This window comes from Cryptomeria japonica, chromosome 10, assembly GCF_030272615.1.
Source record: "Cryptomeria japonica chromosome 10, Sugi_1.0, whole genome shotgun sequence".
NCBI classification, from domain to species: Eukaryota; Viridiplantae; Streptophyta; class Pinopsida; order Cupressales; family Cupressaceae; genus Cryptomeria; species Cryptomeria japonica.
Window position 1 is genome coordinate 356962097 of NC_081414.1, and position 23536 is coordinate 356985632.

A 23536-nucleotide genomic window follows, 5' to 3' on the forward strand; every position below is an offset into this window, starting at 1 on the left:
CCTTTTATTCTACTATGGATGCATTGGGTACGCGCTTCACCATGCCTACTTTTGATGTGTTCTGTGATCGCTTGACTCGTGAGTAGGCTCACCTATCTCAGTTGGACACTCTCATAGGATCAAAGCCGAAAGCATTGGTTGCTCAGACATCTAAAGAGAACAAGAAGCAGAAACCGAAGCCTAAGAAGGATTCAGCTGGTAGTGAGCGTTCCTCCAAGCCACCACCTAAGTCTGATTACAAACCGAAGTCCTATCCCAAATAGGAGCACTCTTCTAAGTCTGGTGAGTCTTCCTCCAAGACTAAGAAGTCAGATGCTCTTTGCAATTTCTGTGGCAAAGAAGGTCATCCAGTTTCTCGCTGTTGGAAACGATTAGAGGCCTTGGAGGCAGCCATGCAGTAGCATCATATTTCTCCTCCTCAGCCTCCATCTTCCTCTTCTACTGGGAAAGGACATGCTCTTTCTGCACGAGCTATTCCTTCTGCATCCACTTGGATTATTGATTTCGGGGCTTCTCGCCACATGACCCACTCACCGCAGCTTGTTACCTCACTTGCTCACAGTAATACTTTACAGATTGTAGTTGGTGACTCAGCACAACTTTCAGTTTTAGGTTCAGGTTCAGTTCCGTTGAGGATGTTCTTTTGGTTCCTGACATTTCTACGAACCTCCTCTCTGTTTATCAGATTTGTTATTCTGGCTCTGGTAAAATGGTTGAGTTCTTACCACATGATGTGGTTATTCGAGAACTCCATGATCCTGATTTGGTTGTGGCTACTGACAATGTTGATCTCGATTCTCGGTTATATCGGTTTGATGGCTTTGAGAGTCCAGATGGTTCAGGTGTTTCTCTTATAGCACATGCAGTTTCAGTGAGTAGACTGTGGCATGAGCGTTTTGACTATGTCAACTACAAATACTTATAGCAGATGAGCACACAGGCACTTGTTATTGGGCTCCCTTAGATATCCTGTACTGATGGTGTATGTCAAGGTTGTGCACTTGGCAAGCATCACCGTGATCCCTTTCCTACAGGCAGAGCCACCCGTGCTAAGGCACCCTTGGATTTGATCCACAATGATCTTATGTCATTTCCGACTCCATCTTTTGTAGGGTCCAAGTATGTGCTCACTTTCATTGATGACTTCTCCAGACGCACATGGGTGTACTTTCTTAAGTACAAGTTTGATGTCTTTGATTCATTTAGAGTCTTTAAGACATTTGTAGAGAAGCAGTTTGGTCTTTCTATAAAGAGGATACACACAGATAATGGGAGAGAATATGTGAATCAGGCTTTTACAGATTTTTGCATAGAGCATGGTTTGTAGCATTAGTTATCAGTTCCTCACACCCCTCAGCAGAATGGTGTTGCTGAGAGAAAGAACAAAACACTACGGGAGATGGCCAATTGCATGCTTCAGTCAGGTTCTATGCAGCCTGCTTTTTGGGCCGAGGCAGTTAATTGTGCCACCTATATTTAGAATCGGATGCCTCATAAGGCATTGCGTCGGTTGACTCTTGAGGAGGCTTGGTCCCATGTCAAGCCTGATGTTTCTTCATTTCGAGTTTTTGGTAGTGAGGCTTGGGCATTTATTCCAGATGCTCAGAGGAAAGCCATGGAGAGGAAGAGCCGACCACTCATTTTTGTTGGCTACTATGAGGATGGTAAGGCGTATAGGTTGTTTGATCCTGATTCCAGAGAGGTCCTGTTTAGGCGGGATGTCCAGTTTGATGAGCGCCTTCCTCAGATGGATTCTCCATCAGCAACTTCTCCCTCACTGCCTCCTCCTCCCTCTTCATTTTTGAGGACTCCTTCGTTGAGGATGATGCAGATGATGGTCCACTTTCACCACCACCATTACCACCACCACCACTACCTGCTGCTCAGCCTTTGCCCAAGTGGGCTCGGTTTACAGTTGATGCTGCTGGTTCTATGGTAGGTGATCCTACTGACACTCGTCGTACTCGTGCACAAACATCTGGTTCTAGTCTTCTGAGTCATGCCATTTCGGATGATCCTCAGAAATTTTCACAGGCGACAAGTCACCCAGAGTGGGATAGGGCCATGGATGAGGAGTATTCTTCTTTGATGAAGAATCATACTTGGGATCTTTGTCCTCTTCCGAAGGGAAGAAAGTTGGTTCGGTGCAAGTGGGTGTACTGTACCAAGTATGCTGCAGATGGTTCTATTAATAAGTATAAGGCTCGTCTTGTTGTGAAGGGGTTTTCTCAGGTGGAGGGTATTGATTACTCCGAGACCTTTGCTCTTGTCGCCAAGATGAATTCTATTTGCTTTGTACTTTCTTTGGCAGCTTCATGGGGATGGACAGTTTTTCAGATGGATGTGAAGAGTGCTTTCTTGCATGGAGACCTTCGTGAGGAAATCTATATGGAGCAGTCTTAGGGATTTGTGTAGGATTCCTCTTTGGTTTGCAGACTTCGACGTTCATTATATGGTCTCAAACAGGCTCCTCAGGCCTGGTATGAGAAGATGGACTCTTTCTTGCTTTCCACACTCTTTACACGTTGTCATTCCGATCCTACAGTTTACATTCAATGTCAGGGGGATGATATAGTTATTCTTGTGCTCTATGTTGATGATCTTATATTTATCGATAGCTCATCCTCCTTGATTTAGGATATTCAGCGAGCCTTGATGGAGCAGTTTGAGATGACAGATCTTGGCCTTCTGATCCTCATGAGAGCCATTGGCAAGCAGCCAAACGTATTTTGAGGTACATTTGGGGCACTACACAGTTTGGCATTCACCATACTTCAGGATCCCCTCACATTGTTGGCTTGACTAACTCAGATTGGGCTGGTGATTCTCACAATCAGAAGTCTACTTTTGGCTTTGTTTTTTGCCTTGGTTCTGGTCCTATCACGTGGTCTTGCAAGAAGTAGTCTGCTATTGCATTATCATCTACAAAGGCTGAGTACAGAGCAATGGTGTTAGCTAGTCAGGAGGTTTTATGGCTTTGACAGTTGATGACTGATTTTGGGTTCCCTCTTGATAGTCCCACTATTCTTTGGTGTGACAACTAGAGTGCCATTCACCTTTCCCACAACCCAGTGGAGCACCAAAGGTCTAAACACATTGAGCTTCACATGCACTTCATCAGACAGTTGATTCAAGATGGCTTCTCATCTTGGAGTACATTCCTACAGAAGAGCAGGTTGCTGACATCTTCACTAAACCTTTTGCATCTCGGTGCTATCTTCAGTTGCACTCTATGCTTGGGGTGAAGGAAGTTGTTCTAGGGGGGTCTCATTGAGGCCTTTGTTGGTATTTTGGTATGGTTTTGTCATTGATGTCAACACCTACTAAAACACTAGCACTCTGGAGATCCAACAACATTCACCGACAAGCAAGTAACTATTGCATAGTTACTGATATATAGTTCACCGGCAGGATATAATGATCACCGACACTTGGAATTATGTGGAAGACACCTGGTAATGTCGAAGACATCGTGTGGACATTTTGTTTTGAAGAATTAATCATTGGTATATTAATACTTGCATATTTGCTTTTACCGACAAATAGGTCTAGGGTTACACTGGCAGGTTTATCTATTCCAGATCAGCATGGCACGCTATGAAGATGATTTATTATTGTTATAAATGCATTAAGCCGACATGTTTAATCAGTTATTGCATCGAATATTATATTGATTGTAAAATGATTTTATTGTAATATCTTGTAGAGCTGACCTACTAAAATTAGTCTTAGGTTATGGTATAAATGTAAGATCTTATTTGTAAGATCAAATGTGGAATGCAAAAAAGAATTGTGTGAAGGTATATGCGAGATTAAGCAGAGGTATACACGAAGACATCATTTGAAGGTGAAGCTAGGTTTTTGTGAAAGCATATCAGCATTACACCGGTACTGAATCCAACATATGAAGATGCTATTTTGTGTAGTACATTCTTATTGGATTTAACCATCCAACTGTAGTTAGTGTGACTCTCATTTTGTGATTGAGCAGTGAGCTCTAGGTTGTTGGCCTTTCTGCATGTACAAACCCCATTTATGTACACTTACTATCTGCAGTAGTATCATCTGATTGTGGGTAAGGTTTCCCACCGTGGTTTTTCCCTTTTAGGGTTTCCACGTACAAATATTGGTGTTATGTGTTGTGGATGACTTTGTATTTATGTTTCTTGCATTAATCTTTACCGGTATAGCAATTTACTATTAACACTGTCTACCAGCATACTTAATTGGTTTCAAAAGTTTAACATCTTGAGGAGATCCAATGCCTACTAATTATTTCAGGAAGGACAATCCTAAACTTGATGGAACCAACTATGGGATATGGAAGATCAGGATGGAGACACATCTGAATTGCATTGGTAAAGACATCTAGGAAGTTACAAAGAATGGTTATACTGCTACTGTAGCTGGTCAGACTGCTCCAACTACCTTAGCTAAAGACGAGGAGAATGATTGCAAAGCAAGAGAAGCACTTTTAAGCGCATTATCAGATCAACAAATCATGGGATTATCAGATAGGTCTACTGCTAAAGCTATTTGGGATCATTTGGAAACACTGAATGAAGGAGATTCCATAGTCAAGATTGCAAAACTTGAAAGCTTCCGAGTCAGGTATGAACATCTGGAAATGGAAGAAGATGAAAGGATTTCTGCCTTTATGGAAAGAGTAAATGAAATTGTTTTGGGTATTAAATGTTGTGGAGGAACCTTGAGTGAGGATGAAATTGTTTCAAAAATCTTAAGAGGATTGCCACCGGCATATAAAATGAAGGTTACTGCTATAAATGAGTTGAGAACAATGCCCGATACATCAGTTTTGGGGATACATTGATTGGAAAACTTTCAGCTTTTGAAATTGAAGAATTTGGTCCTGTTGCTACTATAAAGACAGATTTGACCTTCAAAGCATCAACATCATTTGCTCCATCATTTGACAAATCAGATTGGAAAGCCTTTTATGCAAGAGAACTTGAAGAAACTAGGAAGGAGAATGAAGAGCTTGAAGAACTAGAAGCACTATTTGCAAGGAAAATGCCAAAAGGTCCAGTTGGAAGTAAGTATGAAGGTAAAGCACCCTTTAAATGTTTTAATTGCAATAAGATTGGTCATATGGCTTCGAGATGCCCTGATAGACATGCTAGACTAAGAGAAGAAGTTAGAAGAGCATACAAGCCTAATCCTGAATATCAGAGATACAGATTTAAGAAGAACAAAGACAAATCTTGTTACATTGCTGATGAAGGTGTGACTGATGATTTTGATGAGGATCCAACAAACAATGGATGGGTTTTTGTTGCTATAACAAAAGATCAACTGACACCTACTGCTCAACCGGTAGAACAAGCCCTAGCAGCTAAAGTTGAAGTAAAGGATGAATGGATCATTGACTCAGGATGCTCACATCATATGACAGGAGACAAAGGTAAATTCTTGAACTTTCAAGAATATAATGGAGGTTCAGTAAGATTTGGAGATGACAAAGCCTGTTCAATCAAAGGTAAGGGTACAATATCTCTTGATGGTAAGCATAACACTGACAATGTCTACTATGTTGAAGGATTAAAGCATAATCTTTTAAATGTTGGTCAATTGGTTGAGAAAGGATTCCAGTTACAATTTAAGAATGGAAAATGCAAAATCATGAATAGAACTAGTTTGGAAATTGCAACCGGTAATCAGACTAGAGGTAATATCTTTCATTTGAATAACAGTGAAAAGACATGCTTGATTGCACATATAGATGAAAGTTGGTTATGGCATAAGAGACTCTGTCATGTAAACTTTGATTGCATTGTGAAGATCAGTACTTCTAAGGCAGTTAGAGATCTACCTAAAATTGTGAAACCTCAGAATACAATTTGTAAGGAATGTCAATTTGGAAAACAAGTTAGAGCTAGTTTCAAAAGTATTCCAGAAAAATCCAATAATGCTCTTGATTTGATTCACACTGATTTATGTGGTCCAGCTAGAACTAAAAGCTTACAAGGTGATAGATGTTTCATGCTAATTATTGATGATTATTCTAGAATGTATTGGGTTACTTTTCTCAGAGAAAAATCAGAAGCACTTGGAAAGTTCAAACTATTCAAAGCAATGGTTGAAAATGAAACCGGTAAGAAAATCAAATGTTTAAGATCAGATCAAGGAGGAGAATTCACATCTAAGGACTTTAATACATTCTGTGAAGTGAAAGGAATCAGAAGACAGTTATCAGCACCTCGGACACCACAACAGAATGGAGTTGTTGAAAGGAAAAACATAACTATCTTGGATGCAGCAAGAAGCATGTTATCAGAAGCAAATCTACCACGTGTATTGGAGAGAAGCAGTCAGCACTGCCGTCTATACATTCAACAAAGTTCACATCAAAGGTTAAACCGGTAAGACCCCTCATGAACTATGGTTTGGTAATACTCCTACTCTTAAGTATTTCAAAATTTTTGGAAGTAAATGTTATATTAGAAGAGATGAGTATATTGACAAATTTGATTCTAGAAGTGATGAAGGAATATTTCTTGGTTATTCATCTAAGAGCAAGGCATATAGATGTTTTAACAAGAGACTGCATAAAATTGTTGAGAATACAAATGTAAAGATTGATGAACAATTCAGAGGAACATCAAGGTATATAGACTCTGAACTGGCAACAGAAATTGTGACAAATGAACCTACACCAAATCCACCGATACAGAATGAAGATCCAGTTACCCCGGTACCATCAGAGGATTCCATAGTAATTGAAGAACAACAACAAACTAAGACACCCCGGTATGTAAGATTGAATCATTCTAAAAATCAGATAAATGAAACAAATTTAAAGGAGTTATGACAAGAGGAAGATTGGCAAATGAAGAGGTATGTCTTATTTCTCAAATTGAACCATCATCTGTTAATGAGGCATGTGAAGACAAATTTTGGATTAAAGCTATGGAAGAAGAATTAGGACAAATTGAGAAAAATAATACTTGGACATTAGTTCCTCGGCCTAAAGATAAAAATGTAATTGGAACTAAATGGGTATTTAGAAACAAACTTAATGAAGATGGTAAGGTTGTCAAAAATAAAGCAAGACTAGTGTGTAAGGGATATTCTCAGAAAGAAGGAGTTGATTACAATGAAACTTTTGCACCGGTAGCTAGAATTGAGGCAGTCAGATTATTCTTGGCTTTTGCAGCTCACAAGAACTACAAAGTTTATCAAATGGATATTAAATGTGCATTCTTGAATGAAGATTTTGAAGAGGAAGTCTATATTGAACAACCTGATGGATTTTCTTTGACAGATGACAATGATATGGTTTGCAGGTTAAGAAAAGCTCTGTATGGATTGAAGCAAGCCCCAAGAGCTTGGTATGCAAGGTTGGATAAGTATCTTTAAAGATTGGTTTTATTAAAGGAAATGCAGACAACAATTTATATTACAAAATAACTAATGATGACATCTTGATTATAGAAGTATTCGTTGATGATATAATTTTTGGAGGAGAAGATGGATTATGTAAGGAATTTTCTATTAAAATGCAGCAAGAATTTGAAATGTTTATGATTGGAGAAATAAAATTCTTTTTAGGATTGCAGATTTCACAGATTGATAAAGGTATATTTTTGAGTCAATCCAAGTACTTGAAAGAGTTACTAAAGAAATTTGGAATGAAGAACTCTAAACCGGTAAGCACACCTATGACTACAAATGACAAATTATCTCAAAGAGATGAATCTACACCTGTTAATCCAATTAGATACAAATCTATGATAGGAGGTTTACTGTATTTAACACAAACCAGACCTGATATTATGAATGTAGTATGTATTGTTTCTAGATTTCAAAGTAATCCTAGGGAAAATCATGAATCAACAGTAAAAAGGATTTTCCGGTACTTACAAGGCACTGCAAATCTTGGATTATGGTATCCTAGAGATGAAAATTTTGATCTATGTGCATACACAGATGCAAATTGGGCAGGAGATGTGGATGATAGAAAAAGCACCACCAGCGGAGCATTCTTTCTTGGAAAGAGATTAGTTTCTTGGTTGAGTAAGAAACAAAGTTGTACATCTTTATCAACAGCAGAATCAGAATATGTTGCAGCAGCAACTAACTGTACACAGGTACTATGGCTTAAACAAATGTTGAAAGACATAAAGGTAAAATGCAAGGAACCTATCACTATATATTGTGATAACATTGCAACAATTGATATATCTAAGAATCCGGTATTACATTCTAAAACAAAACATGTTTCTATCAAATTGAATTTTCTAAGGGAAAAAGTTGAAGAAAAGGAGATAAAACTGGTTTATGTGAATACTAAAGAACAGCTTGCAGATATTTTCACAAAACCTTTGCCTAAGGAGACTTTTGAATATCTCAGAGATCAACTTGGAGTAATACCACCACCGGCAGAAACTTAGATAGTTGATGATTGTCATCAACCGGCAGAATTGAAAGACAAATCTTTTACTCCGGTCTTTGATGAGGAAGCTACTTCTCAGGGGGAGTAGTTGGTATATTGAATTGATTGGTATTTTGTATATGAACTTGATTTTATTATAACTTTGGCATCTGATGTCAAAGGGGGAGAGATATCTATGGAAAAACACATTATCTTTTAAGAGATTGGTATTGAAAATCTTTAGATAAACACATGTTGCTCTTAGGGGGAGAGATTGTTGTTTAAAGAAGATTGTTGGTTTTTGGTATTTGGCATTTCTGCTTTGGCACTTTGATGGTTTTTCCATCTTGTGTTGCCATCAATGCCAAAGGGGGAGATTGTTGGTATTTTGGTATGGTTTTGTCATTGATGTCAACACCTACTAAAACACTAGCACTCTGGAGATCCAGCAGCATTCACCGACAAGCAAGTAACTATTGCACAGTTACTGGTATATAGTTCACCGGCAGGATATAATGATCACCAACACTTGAAATTATGTGGAAGACACCTGGTAATGTCGAAGACATCGTGTGGAAACTTTGTTTTGAAGAATTAATCATTGGTATATTCATACTTGCATATTTGCTTTTACTGGCAAATAGGTCTAGGGCTACACCGGCAGGTTTATCTATTCTAGATCAGCATGGCACGCTATGAAGATGATTTATTATTGTTATAAATGCATTAAGCCGACATGTTTAATCGGTTATTGCATCGGATATTATATTGATTGTAAAATGATTTTATTGTAATGTCTTGTAGAGCCGACCTACTAAAATTGGTCTTAGGTTATGGTATAAATGTAAGATCTTATTTGTAAGATCAAATGTGGAATGCAAAAAAGAATTGTGTGAAGGTATATGCGAGATTAAGCAGAGGTATACACGAAGACATCATTTGAAGGTGAAGCTAGGTTTTTGTGAAAGCATATCAGCATTACACCGGTACTGAATCCAGCATATGAAGATGCTATTTTGTGCAGTACATTTTTATTGGATTTAACCATCCAACTGTAGTCAGTGTGACTCCCATTTTGTGATTGAGCAGTGAGCTCTAGGTTGTTGACCTTTCTGCATGTGCAGACCCCATTTATGTACACTTACTATCTGCAGTAGTATCATCTGATTGTGGGTAAGGTTTCCCACCGTGGTTTTTCCCCTTACAGGGTTTCCACGTACAAATATTGATGTTATGTGTTGTGTATGACTTTGTATTTATGTTTCTTGCATTAATCTTTACCGGTATAGCAATTTACTGTTAACACTATCTACCGGCATATTTAACTGGTTTATCGGTATTAAGCATTAAGTTGGTTAAGTGGTTTTTGGTTTAAATTTATTTGACAACTGATTCACCCCCCCTCTCTCAGTTGTCTCCGGGACCTAACAACCTTCCTTCATGTTTTTTCTTTACATGCTTTTTCCCATCTCTTTTTGGAGTAGAGTTTTTTCCCATGTGGTTTTCTCTATTTCTCCGTTTCATAGAGATTTGGTTGTGATTGGGTACCTCATCAGGCCTTGTTGCCTGGACCCAAATTTTTTGCCTTTCTTCTTGTAGTTTGCTTTTTTGCTTTTCTGCATTTAGTTTTTTTAGCTACTCTCTAAGTTCATCTTAAGGGGGGGGGGTTAGAGTTATCTTGTATTAGCTAATAATTATTTATTTAATTATTAGTCTATTATACTCTACGCTTAAGCTAAACTTAGACATTTAATAATATTGTAGGTTCTAATTATTAAATACTCTTTATCTCTTTAGGGTTGCACATCTTTAGGGTTTCTCATTCTCCTGTCATAAGGATTGTATTGTAACTTTATTTTTCATTCCCTCTCTGAATGATAATCTCTCTTTCAAAGCCTTTTTTGTGTTCAGTCTCCAATCTTCTCTTGTGACAGGTATTCTTGCATACAGATGCTCTTGGGATCTCAAAAGTTGTATTTTCTCAACTTCTTCAAAAATTATGCAAGATTTGTAAGTGTATGTTGTGAAGACTTGGAGAGTGTTTAGTGCAGATTTTTGGGAAGATTTATTTCAGATTCATGAGTGTTTATTGAAGATCATATTGCAGATCTGAGTGTAGATATTTTGCAGATTTTGGAGCAGAGTTTTTAAGGCAGATTTTGGTAGAGTTGTGAGCAGTTTTTGAAGGTGATTTAGGGCAGATCCAAGAAGTCACAGACATATTATTGCATTTTGAAGGTTGGTGCCTCTCATTCAAAGAGATTGGTGTCTCTTGTTGAGTTGGTGCTCAGTGGGGGCGATCGGTGTCTATTGTGGGTGGGTGTCTACGAAGTTGTAAGAAGATTCAAATATGAGCAATATTTTGCTGTGGTTTTCTGCTGCGAGGGTTTGCACATAAATTGTGCATGTATTCTTATGTTCTCTATTGTTAGATCTTACTTGTGTGGATGCTTTTGATTATTGCTCTGTGATTGCTAAAGTTTTAATATGTGAAAAGTTGTCTTATACTGATTCACCCCCCTTCTTGGTATAAGTGTGTGTGTTTCTTCACTCTACAAATTTGTATACTATGGGTTCACTCATAAAAATAATTTTACATACCTTGCAAATTAGAATAATTTTGCTATCATAGTAGTCACTGTAGGGTATCAACTGTAATTTTGTGTCCTAGATTAGTAATCAGATTTATGTCCTTTAATTATGCTCTAGTTTGTTAATCAAATTTGTAACATTTTAGTAAATCATAATTCAGTAAACTCAGAAATGAAGGAAGTAAACAAGAGACAAACACAAATACCCTGGGAAAACCTCCAAGGAGGAAAAACCCAGCATTAAAGACCCACAGGTCAGATTATATATTCTCCCTTAATATCACAACTACAATACTTATCTTCCTTGTCAGATCTGATCCCTTCTTGTATGACAGATCTGCACTTCTAAGCTCTTCAAGTCTGCACCAAAGATTGCCTTTGTCCTCTTGGACAAGTTCGCATAAGTCTAGACAAGTTCACACAAGTTCGCACCCTCCTAGCATAAATTCGCACTTTTCATGCAGAACTGATTCGCTGAATACCTGAGAATAAATGAATATGTTTGACTTGTGAAATGTCTTTTATTTATATGCACCTTTAACCCTTATTTGCAAGTCTCCTTTAAGTTTTGGCGCCAATATTATTATGGCGTGTGTATTTAGGATAGCGTGAGGAATAGGGCAGGGCCTAAACTTGGGGCACGTTACCCTTTAGGGCCCAGACCTAAAAGGGTTCGGAGTATTATTATGGCGTGTGTATTTAGGATAGCGTGAGGAATAGGGCAGGGCCTAAACTTGGGGCACATTACCCTTTAGGGCCCTATATAGCCCTAGTTACAAACAACACTCCCTCTTAACTAGGGAAGAGGAGAATACATAATTTGAACCTTTAGAGTTCCATCTAGCACACAAGCATAGAATGGATCTAGCACACAAGCATAGAATTACATCTTCCACCTAGCACACAAGCATAGGATGGTTCTAGCACACAAGCATAGAAAGTGTAATACACAAGTGGGTCTTTACATAATTACAATTATCCATCTAGCACACAAGCATAGATTGGACATAAATCATTCTTGCACACAAGCAAAGGATGATTCAAAGTGCTGCAAATAGAGTCACTGAGATTGAAGCTTCCTCTCAATCAGGGTTCTGTTTTCCACAACACCAAGTTTGTCTCTGAAGTATTCGAACTTCACTCTGGATAAATGTTTGGTAAGGATGTCCGCAATCTGTTCATCCGTGCTAATGTACTTTAGATGAATGGCGCCTCTTTGCATCATGTCCCGAATCAACACTCCCTCTTAACTAGGGAGAAAAATAATCTTACAACCAAGTTATGTGATTAGTGCCCAAGCCTAAGTAATACATTCAATGTTCAATTTGTAATCCGAACTTAGCTATCAACTTCAATACTCCTTAGAGAGGATCACAATAAGTAGCTTGTAATAACATCACATAATAATAGCCCATAGTATCCATTGTGCATTCCCTGTAGAGGATGAATCCAAACTTTAACATGCATGCCTGCAAGTCATGAATTCATACATAAGTATATTCATGCATATCGTGGACTCTTTCCATGATATCCATCATTCATTGCCTGCTAAGGATGAAGGAGAACTTTCAATTTTAATTTTCTCTCAGAGAAGATTGCAACACCATCTTTATTTCCATTTTGCACATAAGTATCCTCCTTAATCTTCTCCCAGAGAGGAATGCAATACCTTTACCTCAATCTTCTCCTAGAGAAGAATGTAACATCATAATCTTCCATCTTGCACACAAGCAAAGAATGGAATAAACATAATCAGAATATTGTAGCCTTCCATCTTGCACACATGCATACAATGGAACTACATAATATAATCTTTCAGCTCGCACACAAGCATAGACTGGATCCACCTTATATTGCCAGTAGAGGGTGGAGAGGATCTTTTCTACCATCTTACATTGCTTGCAGAGGATGGTTAACAATTACTCTTCTCACTGAGAAGATTACAATACCATCTTACATTGCCTGCTGAGGATGGTTAACAATTACTCTTCTCTCCAAGAAGATTACAATAACACCTTACATTGCCCGCAGAGGGTGGTTTGATACAACACAATGTATCATTGAGGTTGAGACTCCTCTCAACCAAGGCGGTGTTCTTCAGAGCTCCAAGTCTATCTCAAGCTTCAAGAGACTTGGTGAGAACATTTGCAACACAGGAGTGTCCTGCCATAAAACATTGAATTGTCAAATATTTATATACAATTTTGATAGTAAATCAAATAACTTTAACAAGAATTTTGAGAAGCCACACTGCTTCTTTTGAGGCAACACTTGCAACAGTGAATTAGCTTCATCAGTACTCAATGCAACTGAGGACTGTTCACTGTAGGCCCAATGGATCATAGAGTATCCAAGTTGAAGGAAATGCTTGAACTGTCTTCCTTATCTGTAGCATTTCTTGTTCAATCAGAACCTGAGATAATCTTCTAAGGCGATTACAGCTTCAACTCACAATCATCAGTGCTTTGAAAAGTATTTTGGGGCATGCTTAGCCTTGTTCATGAAGCAGTTGCCAATCAACAACCCGTCTTCAGATGAATCTGCAAAATCAGATTTAGCTACAGACATCCTCAACTTCTTCAAGTTAGTTTCCATATAAGTTTGCAATCTATCATTCTAAGTCTCAAGATATAATTGACTTAGAATAATTTCGTTGGATCCTTGACATAATTCTAACTTATATCCAATGTTTAGACTGTTGACATCAGTTAGAGTACACTCATCCATATATGAAATCAGAATTATCATTTCAAATACTTTAGACCTTTACAAAACCCTAGGCTTGTCAAATGATTGTCAATTCTTTCATACCAAGTAATCATTATAGGACTCCCTCTTAATCCTTAACATTTGACAATCAAATATAAGAATTAATAAAGAAAGCACTCATCATATAAATCTGAAGATACTAAATTTTCATTTCCCTTATTTTCACTTTCTGTGAAAGGTCCCTATGATGTACCTTTAGTCATCTTTTCAGTAAGGAGATGAGCTGAAGGTTTGTATAGGATTTCATAGCTATTTCAAGCTCCCTCTGAAACTTGAATCAAATATTAACTTGAAGAGAACAATCAAATCAAAATCAAATATAATTAATTATAAAAGAAGGCTTATCTCTTTCATTGGCTGTTAATCGTCCAACATCCTTAAGCTATTCAAGCCCAAGAATCTCTGAAAGCTGAGAGGCCAACCTTACCCTTCACTTTTGACCCTGAGAGTTAAATGAGAGGCTGATGTACAAACTAGTCAACATCTGAATAGCCATGCCGGAAAGGAACCTTATATACTGATCGGAAGAACAAATGTCAGTTTCAGGCACGCAATGTACATAACCAAGTTATCTGAACAAATGAAATTGATAAACCTTAGTGACTCAATCACAATATATAGTTGGCCACATACATATGATTGATAAATATCAAATGAAACGGAATCTTCATACTTAGCTGAACAAGATCCTAATTATATTCAACTTTGATGGAAGTAGAATAAACTAACAAATGAAATGCTTACCTCAACCTGTAGTAACCTCAATGCTAATCACAGGAGGAAGCCACTATCTTATTGAATCATTCATCTTTCACTCTTCCTACATATGCTATTTACTGCAGCACATACTAACCTCTACTATGTAGGACAGAACATTAAAGTATCATCATAGCCAATTAACAATGATGTATCATTGTCTAGAGAAGCCCTATGAAGACATAGATCCAATCATCCAGCAATAAGAGACATACCTTGCCAGGGTGATGGAATGATCACAGCCAATCGGAAGAGGTACCTTTTGTGCCATCAAGTAACACAAAACAACAACAATGGGACAAGGGAAGATTGGCATTTCATGCCTAGCAACAACACCTAGGTCCAATAATAGAGTGTTGCATGTCTAGTAGCAAAATAAATCTACCATTCAATAAAAAAAAACTTTAGTCATCATTAATATTGGATCAGATCACATCAAGGGTTAAGAATCATGAAATATATATCAATGTAGGGTTTAGACCAAAATACTTGACACAAAGAAATTTAAGTAATTACAAAACCTAGAAAATATGCAAACCCTCGATAATACTCTTGATGTGATAGAAAATAAGTTAGAACATCCTTAGCTTTTAGATAAGACCCCAACTAGGGTTATAACAGCAAGGCACACCGATAGTGAACCCTTCTTGAGAGCAAGGGAATGAAGACACTTATTTGATTGAATCCTTCATACCTTTGATGTGGACCCGTCAATGTCCTTATTCTTCAATCTGATTCCCAAACATTTAGTAAGTCATTCCCCTCAAAGGGTACAAACTTTCCAGGAGGCAAAGTTGAGTGCCCCATCAACTCTATCCTCTATCTTCAACCCTGCCATTATCTTAATCTGAAAAACGAACAGCAACCAAAAAGTAAAAGCTTACTGAAATCTGAATGTTAGTATAACCTTAGCTTTGATACCATGTAATTTTGTGCCCTAGATTAGTAATCAGATTTATGTCCTTTAATTATGCCCTAGTTTGTTAATCAGATTTGTAACATTTTAGTAAATCATAATTTAGTAACTCAGAAATGAAGGAAGTAAACAAGAGACAAACACAAATACCCCGGGAAAACCTCCAAGGAGGAAAAACCCAGCATTAAAGACCCACAGGTCAGATTATATATTCTCCCTTAATATCACAACTACAATACTTATCTTCCTTGTCAGATCTGATCCCTTCTTGTATGACAGATCTGCACTTCTAAGCTCTTCAAGTGTGCACCAAAGATTGCCTTTGTCCTCTTGGACAAGTTCGCATAAGTCTAGACAAGTTCGCACAAGTCTAGACAAGTTCGCACAAGTTCGCACCCTCCTAGTGTAAATTCGCACTTCTCATGCAGAGCTGATTCGCTGAATACTTGAGAATGAATGAATATGTTTGACTTGTGAAATGTGTTTTATTTATATGCACCTTTAACCCTTATTTGCAAGTCAGCCTCCTTTAAGTTTTGGCGCCAATATTATTATGGCGTGTGTATTTAGGATAGCGTGAGGAATAGGGCAGGGCCTAGACTTGGGGCACGTTACCCTTTAGGGCCCAGACCTAAAAGGGTTCGGATGTTGCCTTAAGGCAATCTGAACCCTATATAGCCCTAGTTACAAACAACATCAACATCACAAGGTATGATAATCAACCATATCTTTTAGTCTATGTAACCATAATTAGCTCAAAGCACTAAAATCACTTCATTCCTCAAAGACTCCGTAGACAATCTATCTATCAATCAAGTTCTCAAAATATGCTCCAACATAAGTATTAATAAGGAGACAGCTTGTTTTGTTGGGCGTTGTCCTTTGTTTGACCTTAGGTGGGCTATTTTTGTGTGCTAGCTGTTGTAAGGAGGCAGCTTGGCTGCAGTCTTGTTGTTGGCTGACTTGTGTTTCAGCTGGTTTCTGTTGTAAAGGGTTTCAGAGTCCCCTTAAAAACCTTTTTAACCCTTAATCAAAAGCATAAGCATTGATAAAAGATTAGGACATTTCAAGGGTCAAACACTGGCAGGCCTTACATAATGGAAGCAAAAGATAAGTATAACAAGTGTTTGAGAGATATAATTTGTAGGAAATTTTCTACTGCTATGTGGTGATTTTTCATTTCTTCATTCAATTATTTTTCCTGTTTTTATTAAATTCTGGCTAGTCGATAGATTGACATATTCAAAAATATTGTACATTTTGACTTTTTAATGCAGGCTATACAGATGCTGGATCATCGACAGATGTTATTGCAGGTGATCGATCATGGAAATCAATGGAAATGGAGATACAGTCATTGCTTGAGAAGTTGCTGGACACAAATGATGCAATGAGTCGTAGTGCAGCAGCTGCAACACCAACTACTTCTGTCACACAGAAACTTGCAAGGCATAGAGATATTCTTCATGAATTTACACAGGTGAAAGTTAACATAAAATATGCCAAAATATTACCATTTATTTGGATTGAGTACTTTTGTTCTTAAATTTGTTTGGAAGCATTGGTTGGCTTTATTTGTTGTTTAAAAAGATTAGGAGCAATTTTGGCAATAATTTTTGTGTGACATTTTCTAAATAACTACTCTGAGAAGCTAACAAATTTGAAAGGAGCATGACAATAGTTGCTTTCCTATTTTAATTGATTATTTTTATTTTTTGAGACAATGAACTGCTCTGTCAGATTTGATACCAGATGATATAAATGTTCAGCATGCTATTATTTCAATAAATCTGTGGTGGATAAAGAAAAGAGATGCTTGACATTTTTGTACGTCAATCATGAAAAGGACTGGGACTGACAATAAAAAATATATGGATTGTAATCTGTGAAGCTTTAGAGAATGTGATGTCTTCCTCAGGACAATTCTTCTGATAAAACCCAGTGCAATCTTGCCTTTTTACATTTTCCTTGCAACTCAGTTAAACTTTAAGCCTAACATGACTAGAATCCTGAAAATCCTTGTTCCTCTATTTAATAGGCCGTCATTCCCACTCGTAGGAAAATATCTTCATTCAAGTATTAGTATACTCAAAATGTAAGGTTCTCCAAATGACAAATGTTGAGATCATATGCAATAATGGACAACATACTGCCTAGAAAGGCATGTGCTGTTTAGATATTGGGAGTAGATACAGCAAAACAGGAAAACAAAATTGTGGAAATGGATATGTATTACTGCATTTGAAGTTTGGTTGAATTGGATGACACAGTCAGTCAGCATGCAACAGCTGTGATGCCAAGTACTAGAGGTGTACAAGATGTTCATTATGAATCTGCACAGGTGGAATTCTTATATATGGTTAGAATGTTATTACTAATACTATACTATTGATTTGGCAAAGGGTTCTTCTTCTAAATGCTGATTTGGAAGCATTAACTGTCTTTTGTTGCTTCCTAACAACTTTGTGAGCAATTCCAGAAGTATTTTTGAGCAAACTGCCATGAGAAGCAAACAAGTCTAAGCACATATGACAATAATTGCTTTTTTAATCCAAGTCAAGTACTTGTTTTTCCACTTACCTTATATATTGTTTGAGGTGTATATACCATATTAACTTTTGGATTTGAACTTGAACTTGCATGTCATCTATGGAGAGCATGGCCTTATAAAGATATCTATAGTGTGTTATTATTTACACATGTACAGTGAGTCAAATGTAACCAACATAGGGAATAAATACAAATTGCAACATGAAATTTTATAGAATATGATCTACTCCAGGAATATTCTCTTTTTGTAAATGTACTGCAAAATTTTGTTTTCCTTTTTCTGTGCAGATATATACAAAGATGATTGTGTTCCTAATGATTCTTAGCCCTTTTTTCAGGTCTTTAGAGTAACATAGCTTCTATTCTGTGGGAAAGATCTTATCCAAAGAGCTTGTGTCCTCTCAAAGAAAATGCTCACCAAAAGGAAAAGTGTAGGTGTTACCATGAATTGAATAGATCATATATGACATGGAATCATCTTCATCTCTCAAAGCCATGAACTATATATGCATTGAAAGTAGATATAAGTGAAGTGGGAAAATAATAATAAGGCCAGAGCAAAGATTCAGGTGGCGTGATTTTATTAAAGATCTTATTAACTAAGTAGCAGGATAGCAATATCCTTTGTTTCTTACAGAGCAATTTTTTTCGAAATTAAAACATCCCAAGCATGCATAGGCAATTGTGTGAAAAGCTCCTGAAGGTGTCTCCTTTTTGCACAATTTTTCCTAGCTTTTTTCTAAATGTTTGGATAAACAACAACTTGGAAGGTAGTTTCCTCTCCTCATTCAGGCATTTCGATCACTCAAATGTGGGATATGAGGATATATGGGTTCCATGTCAGCCCACTAATTATTATGAAGAGCTATATTAGATATAGGTATGAAAAAATAACTTCTGAGAAAATACAAGCAGTAAAACAAATAGTGTTTTGTCCACCATTTTAACTGAGCTATAAGTCAAAACAAATTTTCTTGCAGTAATGTGAATCTATGATATATCATAACTTTGCAAACATTTTAGTTAAAAAAATAGTTGCAAATGACCATTCTCTTCTCTTTACCTTCTTTCCCCTATTTCCAGCTAGGGTCCTTAGGCTTGCTAGTTCTCCTATTTGTAGCTGTGGGTGCCATATTCTTTTTGGGAAAATGGATATAAAGCCTAGTATAAGGGAAATAACAGAAAAAAATAATAATATTGGAGCTGTGTAGATGGTAGAACTAAATAAAAGAATAAAATTTACATTACAAGCTAGAGCCTGAGATAGTCATTAGAATTTAAGAAAAAACAAAACTAAAGCTTTTTGAAATGAACAAAAAATTCTTCACTATAGTTTAGTTGTGGGGTGGGCTGTGACTGTTAAAACTAAAAACTAAAAATTAGAAGTTAGAAGTTAGAATTAGAAGCCTACCACATACTTGATTTGGTGACCTTGAAAGTGGAACTTCAATGCTTGAACTTTGAAGGAAGCTTGAAGCCCTAAAAGTGGAAACTTGAAAAAATCACCAACTATGCAGCCACAAAATGAAAAAAATGCAGACATAAATGAAGTTACCTGCAGAAATACACAGCTGCCCTAATATTGTAATATGCAGCTGCCAACACCAATAAATGGAGTCACCTATTGTTTCATGGCAAAATCCTATTGAGTGACCTTACATAAGCCTTAAACAAGTGTAAATGCTATTGAAGAGTGGAAATCCAGGACAACAAAAATTGTGTTGCATATTGAACTTTTGTATTAAAGAGGGGTAAAAATTTATTAAATCACTGAGAATCAGAAGAACAAAACTAGCTTGCAACCAGACTCAAATGAGTAGCAACATTAACTACCAACAGCCAGGAACTCCCAACAACAAAACCTTTAAACCAAAACTAGTCAGCATCCACCCAACTTAACCACAAGAGAGCCAACAATCACCAGGCCCAGGGAAGGAAATACTGAACTCCAACCAAGCCAACCCTTTAAGAGGAGTATATAATTAACATTTCTAACTGCTGGGAACATACTGGGAGGAGATGCTCCCAATCATCAACAGACTAGTTATCCGTATGCTCTGAGGCCCATTTAGCCGGACAACATTTAGCCAGACAATCAACCACCTTGTTCCATTTCCACGGGATATGGACAAAAGATACCAATCCATGGAGTTTCTCAACCTAAGGATCTCTCGAATTACTGAGGCCAATTGCCAGTTCACAGCTTCCATCTTCCGAGCATTTAGCATGGTAACCAAGATCTAAGAATTAGACTCACAAATAATCCTTCCCCATCCGAGAGCATAGCCCCTTTCTAGAGCCTTAAGAATAGTAAGGGCTTCCATAAGTTTATTTGACTACTGCCCCATATATCTGGAAAATAAGAAGAGGACTCCACCGACATTGCCCCTTCCCACTCCACCAATTCCAGCATGACCAAGGTTTCCCCTTGAGGATCCACCAATATTAATCTTGAAAACACCCAAAGGAGGTGGAGACCATCTTCCCACCCTTTGGGTTTTCCTTGTCAGGTGTTGTCTCCCTCTTAACAAGGGAAACCCCTACCCATTACTACCAAAATGCAACCTTTGCCTAACAACATCCTTCCCAAGCTCCGGGGAGAAGGCCACCTCACATTTTGCATTAATAGCCTTTTGAATCATGTTGATGATCCTCTACCATAACTACTGCACCACCATAGACTTTACTTGAAAGATCCTACAGTTCCTTTCCAACTAGATTCAACAAAGCATGCAAGAAGGGCCAATGTGCCAAGCTACTTGAAGAAAGAAGGCCTTAGCTAGAGGAAGCTCTAAACTCCTCCAAATTCCAAACTCCCCACCAATGGTGCCAAATGTCTTTGGTGAAGGAACAAAGGAAAAACAGGTGAGAAGAGCATTCCTCACTATTACCACACAGGACACACATAGACAACCTTTGAAATCCGTGCTTCCTCAAGTTGTCTTGGGTGAGACATCTATTTTGAACAAGCAACCAATAGAAGAAGTTGCATTTAGACCATGCAAACATATTCCATACATGCTTCCCCTAGGAGACTGCATTCCCCCAAATTTTTGACAATCCAAAGTTTGGTACCCAAAAGAAATCAAATAGACTCCTCTTGGATTAGGACTCCAAGCTAGCAAATTTCTCCCTACCAACAAACTGCAAACGCTTCTAGCTAAGATCCTCTCCAGCTCAACATGCTCCTCCATTGAGCCACCCTAAGGCCATTATAAATTTGTAATTGTAAATGTTAATTGCAAATTTAAAAGATTGCAAGTTCTTCAACTAAGTGAAAAGTACATACTCCTTTATCCACTTGGTTAAATGCAGCCGATAGGTGCAAAAAAGGCTAAGAACTTGGTTTGTGTACTCCAATTTGTGTCTCTTGTCACATAAGGGGCCACATTACAATGAAGGGTTGATGAAGAATTGGGATTTAACTCCTAAGTGTACCAACTTAGACACTACAGTTGCACAACTTGCCAAAGTCTATAAATGAGGCAGTTTCTATGTATGACATGGTTAGTGGGATTGGCATTGCAGCTGATTGTGGTTCAAATTAAATTGAACTAAATGATGAGGTCGATGCTCTCAATGAAGAGCAATATGAAAATTATTGAATATGGATTGAAATTTTCATTTTTGCAAGTTATGAGGTATTTAAATATTTCATTTATTGGCAATTGTGTGTGTGTATGCCTGTTGTGACGTTTTCACACATCGCCCCATTGCAAATGGGGACCCATGTTTTTTTGCTTTTTAGGGTTTGTTCTTTAGGTTTTTTAGGGTTTTGTTAGCTAGCCTTTGCATTTTGAACGTCGCCCAGGGGTCAATAGGATAGTAAGTCCGGCTTGAGTAAGGTCCTGATCCTGAAATTTGGCTAAGTCTGGAATGCCCTGATCCTGAATTTGACTAAGTCTGGAAACTGAAAAAACCTCCAAAAACTAGATTTTGCAATATAACTCTTGGAGGTCTGAAACCACTCTCAAACATCCTGAAAGTATATATGGAATATAACTTAAAGTATAAGGAAATGTCACTTATACTTAAATGTTATATTCCATAAAAATTATCCTGATAGAGAGTGCGAAAAGTCAAATTTCGCTCGTGTCCTTCTCCAAGGGTCCAGAGCGAAAAGCGCTCCTGTCCCTCTCCAAGGGACCAAGGCGAATCGCTCGTGTCCCTCACCAAGGGACCAGAGCGAAAATGCTTAGTTGAGCCATTCCTGACCTTGTTGGGACGAATCGAGACATCAAAGGCATGGTGAAGGACGAAATGAGCATGATAGAGCATCCAGACTTGATCAAAAACAATGAAATGATGAAGTTTTTGCCTAGAGGGTCAAATTCGCTCCTGTTCCTCACTGAAGGACCAGAGCGAAATTCTTCATAAGGTACGATCTGGGCAAAGATCAAGCAAGTTTTATGTTTGAAGGCAAGAAAGGAGGCGAGATGAACGCGTTTAAGACAAATTGAAGATTATGAAACGCCAACAAGGGACCAAAATGCTTAAGTTCGCTCCTGTCCCTCTCCAAGGGACCAGGGCGATATGATGATTATATTGCCGTTCCTCCAAATTCAAGACACTCCAAGACAAAGAACAAGGTGGCAAGGACATTTCGAAGCGTCCCAATCAAGCGCAAAGCATCAAAGATCGTCAACATTGAAGGATTTACATCAAGACTCCTAGTTCGCTCCTGTCCCTCAGGAAGGGACCAGAGCGAAATTCTCATAAAGGCCTAGATTTTTAAAGTTGATCATGTTTCAAGCGACCAAGGAGAATCAAGGGGACTTCATTTTACTCGTTGATAGCAATTACAAGTTGAAGAAGGCAAAGACAAGCTCAAAACGTTGAAGTTCGCTCCTGTCCCTCAGGAAGGGACCAGAGCGATATACACCATATTTGCCAATTCATGCATAAATCACGTTAAGTCAAGGTTTTGCAAAGTGGTAAAAGGTCTAAGGTGTCTTTTGAAGACGATATACAAGAGTTTTGAACGTCAAAATGCTATCAATTGAGCTAAGGAACTTATATCGCTCCTGTCCTTTGGACAAGGACCATAGCGATTTCTATTAAAACACTCATGCTCCTTCAAAATCAAGACAATGCAAGGGTGGGCAAGATCGAGGACGCCATTTGAAAGACAATGAACGAGGAACAAAGGTTGAAAGGTGGCAAATTCTAGCTAGAACACATGGATCGCTCCTGTCCCTCTCCAAGGGACCAGGGCGATATCACATCTTAAAGACATTCCTTCGCACATGCAAGTCAATCAAACTTGAAGGACCCAGCTAAAATGCCGATTTGAACGTAAGGATCAAGATTTTGGACGTCAAAAATGCAAGGATCAAGGCCAAATTGATGGATCGCTCCTGTCCCTCAGTCAGGGACCAGGGTGATGAGGTACGTATTATTTCATTTTCAAAATAACTTGGCGCTCAAACACATTTCTTTAAATTTATTTTAAATGCTAGCAAAATCGATATTTATTTAAAAATGGCATTTAAATATTGCGCTTGGTATCAATTAATTATTTTGCCTTGTAAAAAATCGAAATTTATTAATTAAAAATGAAAG

The 23536-nt window shown here is 37.8% G+C and overlaps 1 protein-coding gene across 1 annotated transcript in view; it reads left to right on the plus strand.

Moving 5' to 3' along the window:
* LOC131042801 (Golgi SNAP receptor complex member 1-2) overlaps positions 1-23536 on the plus strand; it is a 69585-nt gene that overhangs the window by 10824 nt on the left and 35225 nt on the right. Inside the window, exon 3 of the mRNA XM_057976122.2 lies at positions 16702-16904. Within this exon, the coding sequence (XP_057832105.2) occupies positions 16702-16904 (203 nt within the window). The remainder of the gene's footprint in view (positions 1-16701; positions 16905-23536) is intronic.